This window comes from Oncorhynchus masou, chromosome 24 (genome assembly GCF_036934945.1).
Source record: "Oncorhynchus masou masou isolate Uvic2021 chromosome 24, UVic_Omas_1.1, whole genome shotgun sequence".
NCBI classification, from domain to species: Eukaryota; Metazoa; Chordata; class Actinopteri; order Salmoniformes; family Salmonidae; genus Oncorhynchus; species Oncorhynchus masou.
Window position 1 is genome coordinate 86,579,552 of NC_088235.1, and position 10,255 is coordinate 86,589,806.

Consider the following 10,255-nt stretch of genomic DNA (forward strand, 5'->3'; position numbering starts at 1 on the left):
GAGCAGGTAGGTTGTGGATTCGGCTGTATAGGCTAGTAGCGGTTGCTCAATGTTACCTTTCACGTCTCTGAAGAAAGAGACGCTTTGATAGTGCAAAGTCTATCTATTAAAGCGTATTGCCATATTCAGCTGAAAAACATTTTCATACATTCATACTGATAGAAAGACAGTGTTATGTGCTAAGCGAGACTCTATTTATTGATACTATTCTAAAGAAGGTTGCTTCTTTCTGGGGACATTCTATTTTGACACCAATTATTTCGTCTTTCTCACTGTACACCTGCGCTCAGGAGCAGAATTCTTCCGCCCATTTGAGGCTTGATGGAGGATCCCATTGGTCCCCGGTGGTTCCTATGCTGGAGTGACGTCACAGTTGCCCCTGCAGTGTGAATGAATCAAGCAGCTTGTATGATCCACATCAAAAGAGCACGGCGAAATCTCGCACGCATGGACAATATTCCAGGATAATAAAAAATACCGGACTTTAAAGGGACAGCTAGATCTACAGAAGGGTTCATACCCTGTTTCTATTTGACATATTCTACATTTTCTCACTAAAAGACGGGAGCTTCAGCCCACCTTGTTGAGCGTGTATATGTGTGTGTTTATTCCCCGTTCTGGATCACAATGATGCAAAGTGCTGCTGTTCTACCAACAGAGAGTCCTGTGAAGGGTGTACCCGAGATACTCGGAGTGCCAATGCAACGTAAGGCTTTTCCACTTCCTTTTCTATATTGATTATATCATACGGAAATTGGCAGCCGAGCTCTGAAATGCTGCAGGGCACTGCTGTAGAAAAAAATATGTAGCGTTTAATTAAACTGGTTTGAGGGACAGACAAGCCAAGGCTAAAGAAGGCAGCGACATTGTTCTACTCGATCATATATATTCATATTATTCTACTTATTCATATAACGTGTGTTTCATATTATTCTTTGAAGTGAGGGTATTATGCATTTCATTTTGATCTTCTGGTCCTCATGTGGAATTTTGTGGAATGTTGTATGGATAGAGATTATTTATCACATGTAGCCTATGTCTTGTTTAAAGTGTGCGTTTGTACTGCTCGTAATGTTGTGTTTCCAACCCCTAGCCTTATGCACGAGTTGTATATGCTGGTTTTACACTATTAGAACCCATGAGCATATATAGGCCTAGGTTGGGACATGTGTATAATAGTATAACACTCATCAAGACATAAACACTTCATGTTTGTAAATGTTTTTGTATTATACAGGAATATTAATATTCCCTACCTCGAGCGCATTTTGTTTTTCTATTCCCTCAAGCTGTATGAGAAGTTTGCTTCTGGTCAGAGATGAGACAGCTGTTTATTTGTCTGGCCATGGACGAGAGATCAGACGCTCTCATCACCTACTCTCCATACCCCACCAGTTTGACTGACAGCTATTACTGATTCGTATCGGAATTATCCAGGCTATGTTTGCGTATGCTTGGATGTTTCTGCTATAGCTGTGTTATTGTACAATTGTAGGCTACATAATTGTACAATTATGTCAGTCTTATTATTGTTTGACACATAGGGTGTAGGCTATATTACACGTACAGATTGTGATATGATATTATAGCCTACTAAAATAAGTATTTTTAATTTTTATTTAAAAAATGACAAACGTGGAATATTTCACTACATTGTGTGTGCAGTAAATAGTTCAATGCCTCAGCATCAAAGCAAATAATTGCTCATTATCTTCGCATCTGCTCTTTAACTCAGTTTTGATAATCTATGCTATATAATCTGATCCTGCAATCAAGATGGAACGCTACATTATTCATATGCGAGCCACGGAAATGTATAGATAGACCTACTCTATTACCTCTAATGTTGCTTTTAATCCACAATGAAATACTATATAGTTTACATCACAGATCCAAACGAGTTGTTGCTTCTTTCAGCGCAGGAGAGTATATTTTTGCTCAAAATCTAGCATCATTTATCATTTAACCCATTTAAAATTGTCTTGAATTGACCTTCATTTAGGCTACCTTATTGGTAAAGGCAGTGAACCATAATGTTTAATGCACAAAGTGAAACAATGCAGAATTGTGAAATATAATTGGTTTAACCTATAAAACTATATGTTAGTGGGGTATGCTCTTTAATTTTGTAAATCGAAGGAGATTGTGTAAATATCGGGTAAAGATTGTGTAAAGATCTTGCCACTCAACCCCCATTGGTGCATACATGCAGGATTTAATACGGCATTACTCTGGGAATAAAAGCAATTTAGTATTATGTATCTAAACATTATTATCATAATTAATATGGCTGTTAGCATGCTCTTATGAATACGGGTAATTATTCTAAACCGTTTGGATACAAGAGACGTTTAGGCCCCAAGAAAAATAAGATTATTTTCTGAATAGAGTTTACAGTCTGCTTGCTTTGAAGTGTAGGTCATACAATCTACAAAACATATGAGCTATAAGCCTATGAGCTCAATGTGGCCTATGAGCTCTATAGGCTATGTGCTCGTTCCCTATAAGACCTACAGTTATTCCGATAGTGTAGCTAATAAGTACATGACTTGGTTGATATGAAACACTTTTTTTAGGTCCTATTAAAAAACACAAGTATCCGCTGCTAATCGAAATACAGTAAAACAGGATGATATATTTATGTTGTAGGAGATGCATATATTGTAACTGAGAAAAGGAAGCTTATAGGATCACATTTGATTAGATTTGAGGACCCCTCTTGGGGAGGCTCACAAGAGATCTTAAGTGGTATAATCGTGTGATTTACAAGTTATGCAGAAAGAGAGAGGGGGGGTGGGGGGTGAAGGGGCTATTAGACATCGAACGTGAATACTGCCAAGATTGGCCCTCGTGCTATCCTTTCAGCATCATCACTTACACCAAAGCATAATGCATAATGCTCCACAAATCAGGGCAATATTTTGTGGATGTAAAATACACCTAACTTTCATTTAAGTTTTGTAAAAAAGTCTTAAAAAGCCATGTACTTCATAGTTATCTCATTTGATTGTGAAGTTGATTGAGAAACACCTGGTATTTCGATGTCTGTATACGCTAATGCCACATCGCAATAGTACAGTTAAAGAAATTGAGCTTTGCAGCATCTCAAAATGCAACTCCTGTACATTGTATAGGCTACCGTATCACCTTCATTAGTGTATTGTAAAATCAACCCTCTATTTGTGCATGCTTAGCTTAGGCCTTATGTATAAGTGTAGTTCATTGAGAAGCCCTCCAGAAACTATACATAAAAATGTAAATGATTTACTCTTCAAAAATGTCTCCCAACGTAGGCTACAGTATGAAGATGCACATGTAGGCCTACTGTATTGTAATTGTTTTGAAATGTTGTCATGACCTCCACAGCGCACATTTAAACAGTTTGGTATGGGTGTGATTAGATTACTCATAGGCCGTATGAGTAAAAAATAATTAAAACAACAATTGGCTTGGCAAAGCCTAATTGCAGACATACTTGTAGATATAGTACAAATATTAAACTGCTCGAGTACAAAAAAATCACCTGGCCAATTATTTTGTGCACAAAACGGTGCTTATTGCATCCGTTTTCATGAGTTTGAGGGGTCAGTTTCCATTGCGATCTCTTCATGCCCTCACCCGCTATTCTAAGATACTGAAAAGGCAATTTAGTCTACCATGAGAAGCCTCTCTTCATCTGGCCATTGTTCACATGCGGTACCATTGCACCGAGGACAACGGAGATTGAGGGAAATTATTCCCGAAGTTTCATTTTCTAAAAAGAAAAAAAAAGACGGCAAAAATAATAATAATAACAATACTATTAATATGTATTATTCTATCACATTATAATACATATGTCAATATATTTATAAATATAAAAATAACTAGTTATTTCCTTTTGCATAGACTAATCACATTAATAGCGACACTGTGCTGGTGTTACGATGTTGATGGTGATAATAGTGCATTGTTTTTAACACTATAAGGCCGAGGTTATTGCTCGTTCTTATAGCCTAGTTTTTTTCATTCACGTTGTTTATGACTATTAGTATTTATTATATATATTTACTACTTGGTTTTTCGAATCATTCGGCTTATCCAATCAAATCCACTTCAAGGCTAAATATTGTGCCACTGGCACAGGCCTTTGATAAACCTAAGTCGAATGAGTGGCATGATGATACAATTTACTCTGTCAGACCATATTTGTTTTCATCGAGGGTCACGATGGTGAGAAATTAGGCTACATTACCGATTTTGTTTAACATAATTTTAGCCGGCTCTGATCTTAAAAACGTGCAAGGGCAATGCTCACCTTGTCTCCTTGCACTATTCCACCAACCAATATTTTATCTTAACTCATGGTGTGTGTTCTCTCTCTCCCCCCATAGAAATCCCCCAGTGTGCGGGCTGTAGTCAACACATCCTCGACAAGTTCATCCTGAAGGTGCTGGACCGCCACTGGCATTCCAAGTGCCTCAAGTGCGCAGACTGTCAAGCGTTGCTGGCAGACAAGTGTTTCTCGCGGGCCGGAAATGTGTACTGCAAAGAGGACTTCTTCAAGTGAGTTCCACTTCTTCATCTTAATCTTCAAACATTCACCTATTTTGTTTGAATGGGATTTTCGAGAATTTGATTGCTGCAAGCTAAGTGACATTACTTGTAGAAGTGATTTACTTTAATATTTGTGAGCTCAAAAATGTCAATAAAATTGCACTGATTTTGACTTGTAAAATCTGTGACATGATCAGAGTGGTCTGTATTGCATGTTGCTTTTGAGGAAAGATTTGGTGAGCACATTACTCATGGACTAGGTTTGACTTCACTTATCATACAGGACTAGTGCTAGTGAGGATTTTCCTCTTTACATAGTTTACTTTCATAATATAATATAATAACATAATATAATGATGTGGATGTTAAAAAGCAGGCTTGTGTCAATACTTAGTGACAGGACCAACACAATGAGGTTAATCAAGCTGAACATCCTACAACATCCTCCTGCCTTTCTGTCCTTGTTGAATACTTATGTTGGATAAGACAGAACACATAACAATCAAACTTTCAACTCCAAACACTCTTTATACAAATTCAATTAATTACTGATCTAGCAGCCTTAGCTGGACACACATAACAGCAACTTGAATTTCTTCTCATCCCTCTTTCTCTTTCTTTTGCTTCCATCTTTTCACAATTGAATTTCTGAGGCATTAAAGAAGTAAATTAAGTTAGACTTTTATCCAAAACAGGATCAGTACTGTCTTTTACTAAATCATGTTTGAGAGGTTTTAATGTCAGAAGCTTCAATGGGACCTAAAAAGCTTGCGAGTCAGAGAGTGGAGATAACTTTATTAGTCGGCCCTGGGAACAATAGGGGCCATTTTTGCTGTTACAACTGCAGTGATGCTGCGTGTGCACTATGGGGATGCCACCGGAGACAGGGAGAGGAGTAGAGATGATGGGGCTGAGGCCTGGGCCGGAAACTGGAGTATAGTGCAGGTTTTCCTAGCAGTAATGAGGAAACTTCTCCTTGGTCTAAAGGAAGGGTTTATTTTTCTGTATAGGCTTTGTGATTTACAGCCCCATCCTGAGTCAGTGCTTTATTGGTTCTCTTCAGCCTGTTTACTGTGCAGGGCTCTCTCTACTGGTTCTTATAGCCTCCACTTCCACTGCATTGATCCAGGCCATTCGTCAAGCTGAGGACAAGCCCACCACCAACACAAATACATTCCACCACTGATGCTTTGCCCCTCTACAACTAACAACTAACCCAAGTAGTATTACAGAAACTATTATTACAGGTGGAAGTGGAGGTGGAAACTATGTGTGCTACGTTATAACTATGCTATAAGGCCATGTTATCTTCAGCCTCTGAACAGTGGAGATGCATCCACCTGTTCTGTGTGGGGTTTGTGTATCTGATGGCAGGTGTGTGTGTGTGTGTGTGTGTGTGTGTGTGTGTGTGTGTGTGTGTGTGTGTGTGTGTGTGTGTGTGTGTGTGTGTGTGTGTGTGTGTGTGTGTGTGTGTGTGTGTGTGTGTGTGTGTGTGTGTGTGTGTGTGTGTGTGTGTGTGTACTTGCAGGCGGTTTGGAACAAAGTGTGCGTCGTGCCAACAGGGGATCCCTCCGACTCAGGTGGTGCGGAAGGCCCAGGACTTTGTGTACCACCTGCACTGCTTCGCCTGTGTCATGTGCAGCCGGCAGCTGGCCACTGGGGATGAGTTCTACCTCATGGAGGATGGCAGGCTGGTGTGCAAGGAGGACTATGAAACAGCCAAACAGAATGGTAGGTTTCTGACTGGGCCATCCTACTAGTTCTATGGCCAATCGGCCATCTCACACCATCCAAACTGTCATATTCAGAACCTCTTCAGGGAATTGACTTGAATTAACTATCTAGAGCTGGTGTGACGCTCTGAGTAATGGGTTCAGCAGGGTCCAGCAGGGGAGTTGTGGAGAGTGGTGCAGGAGTTAGCAGCCCATTCAAAAGCATTCAGACAGGGAGTTCAGCAGACAGCAAGGTGCAATTAACTCCTTTATGTACAATAATACTGAAGCATTGAGGAATCACAAGAGACAGTGGGATAGTGGAGCGACAGAATCATCATAAACCCAGCCGGAAGGGGTCCCAGTGTCTCTCAGTATCTCTCAGTGTCCTGCTTGGGCATTAAATCTCCAGTTGCTGTGACCTTTTATGGATCTGATTCTGAAAGCTCTGCCTGTGTATTTATGGAAATTTCCATGGCCCACTGATTGATTATGTTAAGTGATGCAATGCACTTTTACAGTGGGTCCCCAATAACTCCCTTCTTCTAGCATTCCCCAGGGAGATTTATATCCCCTACAGATAGAGTGGGACAGTTTCAGAAGGGTATTGACTTGCCATACATGACCACTCAGTCCATCCAAGCCTATATGATGTTTTCAAAAGCGAAAAGCCACAAGTTAATTTCATTTTTTTTTATATGCAAATATTGCAAACATATTCTTCCAGAAGATATTCTTTAATCCTTGCACATCTTTCTCAGATGATTCAGAGGCAGGGGCAAAGCGACCACGGACCACCATCACAGCCAAACAGTTGGAGACCCTTAAAATTGCCTACAAGAACTCTCCCAAGCCAGCGCGCCACGTCCGCGAGCAGCTCTCCTCAGAGACGGGACTGGACATGAGAGTAGTGCAGGTGTGTGCCTCAACAGGATCTTTAATTCCAAGCTGAGCAGTTGTCTAGTTTGGACTAGCTTAATATAACATCCCAGTGATAATATGCAGATATATACATGAATTAGAAGTCAAACGTCTCTACTCCCACAATGGCAGGTGTGGTTCCAGAATCGTCGTGCAAAAGAGAAGCGTCTGAAGAAGGACGCAGGGCGGCACCGCTGGGGTCAGTTCTACAAAAGCGTCAAACGTAACCGAGGGGGCAACAAAGCAGAGAAGGAGAGTTCAACAGACGATGCGGGACTGAGTGACAGTGAGCTCAGCTTCAGAGGTCAGTATGGCTAACCCAACCCCAAACCTCCTTCACTTCACATCTTTCTCTTGCTTCTTCAACTCCTCCTCTTCGACCTGTCTTTCTTTTCACACTTCTCCAATATGGAGCCTACACGAAAAGAGAAGCTTCTACTGTGCAAATTTCATTTTAGACATCCCCACGTTTTTATGGTTGTTTGATGTTTGTGAGCCCGTTTTGGGGACTCATAAAAGTCTCAAGCCATTTTTAAAAGGAGGCCATTTTTACGAGAAATGAAAATCCCATAGCAGAAACTCTATAAAGTTGGTGAAGCTTTTAGTCAATTAGAGGGAAAGTGCTCTGGGGCATTGTTGTTATTGAAACAGCACTGGAGGGACTGTCGGAGACAAATATTTTCTATTGCACGCACAGACCCCCTTTGTTTGAGCTTAAGGTAAATCACAAGTCTTTCGACCTCTTACTAAGCGCTGGGGGAACATTACACACCCATGCCATTTACCTAGATGAAATACAGATTATGTTGCCTCAATAAAAAGGTTTCATAACGGCACTTAATTCTATTTAAAGATAAAAGCTATATAATGTTGATATAGTTGATGACAGCACCATAGAAGTGTTAAAACCCTCCCTCCCTTCTCTCTGTAGATGACCAGATCCTGTCAGACCTGGGTCACACCAACGGCCTGTATGGGAGTGTGGGCGACGGGGGAGTGTTGAACGGAAGTTTCTCTCTGGACGCTGCTGGACAGCCCTATCATGACATTCGGACTGGCAGTCCCTACGGGCTCCCCCAGTCGCCCTCGTCCATCGCCTCACTGCCCGGCCACACCCCACTGCTCAACAACCTGGGCTTCACCATGGACAGCATCATAGCCCATGGGGGGCAGGGAGGCGTGGGGCAGGCTCTCAGGTCCATGGCAGGAGGCCCCACCTCTGACCTCTCCACGGGAAGCAGCACGGGCTACCCAGACTTCCCCACCAGCCCTGCATCATGGCTGGATGAGATGGACCACTCCCAGTTCTGAGCTCCACCTTGAACACAGCAGATTGACTGTGGAACAGAGACAGACGAAGCAGGCTTTTTACATTTCTATTTCCTTGAAACCGATATTGCTTGTTGTCCAATAATGGTTGTGGAAGTAGTAGGTATGCCGGACAGGCTACACTTCAGCTACCCTCCCACCACATTAGAGTAAAGGATGTGTGGAGACCCACTGGTGACCTGAGCAGAGCAGTGATGCCACACAGAACAGAATGGCAGGACAAAACACTACTGAATGTTGAACTTACACTGTATTATCATTTTTTTATGGATAGATTTGATTCCATTCTCTAAAAAAACTGGATTTGACATTTCCAGCATGAGTTCCTGCATTGGGATGATGTTTGTCATTAAATCCTGAGGCAAGCCCAAACAGGCATCAGCAATGTTAGGGCCACAATCTAAATGGAATCCCTAAAGAAAAAGAAGCTTCCTGCATGCTTCTGAATGAGGAGGATCAATGTTCATATTAAAGCCTTTTACATTGGCAATGCACTTTACACTTCTCCTCGTTTGTACATGGACAGCAACAAACAGAAGAGAGATGAATGCACAATGCAACCCAGCAGTGTTTCATTTGACAACTAGTTTCAAACAGTGACACAAGTCTAATTTTACAATGCAACGTTTTTTTGAAATGTAATACTGAAACTAACAGCACCGGGTTTTTAGGAATGACTAGATGTTGGTCTATACAGTGTGGGAGCCACATATTATTCTGTGTCTGTGAGGAGGAAGTCGCTTTCTTCAAACTCTTTCTCTTCTGTAATGTTCTTCTCTGTGAATTATCTGTAGTCCCGGGGGTACACTTTTGTCAGTATTTATTTCTCTGTTGTTCTTATTCCAAGAATATGCTCTCTGCTAGAAGTCGTCATGACCCAATGACTGTAGGATAGAAAGAAGTGCAAAGGCAACCCAACAACAATGTGAAAATTCACATTTGATATCCTCTTTTATTGGTGCAGCTGACAACATGGTGCAGCTGACAACATCTTAACTCATTATGACAGATACAGGAACAGAACAATCATTTTACTAAATGTTTCATTAATGCAGTATATTTATTTATATGAGAAAACACACACCAACCTAATCTTGACTGAGGAACATTCACTGTTAATGCTGAAAAGTCATAAACAGCCATCCTGGCTCCAGTATCTTTGGCTGTTTAGAAGCTGCTCTTCTCTGTCAACAGATGTAATATCACCCATCAAAGTCTACTGAACAAAAAATAAATGTAAAGTGTTGGTCCCATGTTTCATGAGCTGAATTAAAAGATCCCAGAAATGTTCCATATGCGCAAAAACCTTATTTCTCTCATATTTTGTGCACAAATTTTTTTATATCCTTGTTAGTGAGCATATTTCCTTTGCCAAGATAATCGGTCCACCTGAAATATCAAGAAGCTGATTAAACAGCATGATCATTACACAGGTGCACTTTGTGCGGGGGACAATAAAAGGCCACTCTAAAATGTGCAGTTTTGTCACACAACACAATTCCTGAAGTTTTGAGGGAGTGTGCAATTGGCATTCTGACTGCAGGAATGTCCAACAGAGCTAATGCCAGATAATTGAATGTTAATTTCTCTACCATAAGCTGCCTCCATTGTCATTTTAGAGAATTTGGCAGTATGTCCAACCGCAGACCACATGTAACCACGCCAGCCCAGAACCTCAACATCCGTCTTCTTTACCATCAGGATGGTTTGGCTCCCAAGTGGGTGGGTCTATGCCCTCCCAGGCCCACTCATGGCTG

At 41.2% G+C, this 10,255-nt stretch overlaps 1 protein-coding gene across 1 annotated transcript; it reads left to right on the forward strand.

The window, feature by feature from the left end:
* The first annotated feature begins 627 nt into the window (after positions 1-627).
* Positions 628-8,480, forward strand: LOC135511738 (LIM/homeobox protein Lhx4-like). Its single transcript, XM_064933215.1, has 6 exons — positions 628-706; positions 4,374-4,545; positions 6,065-6,267; positions 7,010-7,164; positions 7,302-7,473; positions 8,101-8,480. Exons 1-6 carry the CDS (start codon positions 628-630, stop codon positions 8,478-8,480), a joined length of 1,161 nt encoding a protein of 386 aa, XP_064789287.1.
* Positions 8,481-10,255: the final 1,775 nt, after the last annotated feature.

Coding starts and splice junctions, on each gene's coding strand:
- LOC135511738 (XM_064933215.1), top strand. CDS start 628: ATGATGCAAAGTGCTGCTGTTCTACCAACAGAGAGTCCTGTGAAGGGT. Junction 4,546..6,064: donor TGCAAAGAGGACTTCTTCAA/GTGAGTTCCACT, acceptor GTGTACTTGCAG/GCGGTTTGGAACAAAGTGTG. Junction 7,474..8,100: donor CAGTGAGCTCAGCTTCAGAG/GTCAGTATGGCT, acceptor TTCTCTCTGTAG/ATGACCAGATCCTGTCAGAC.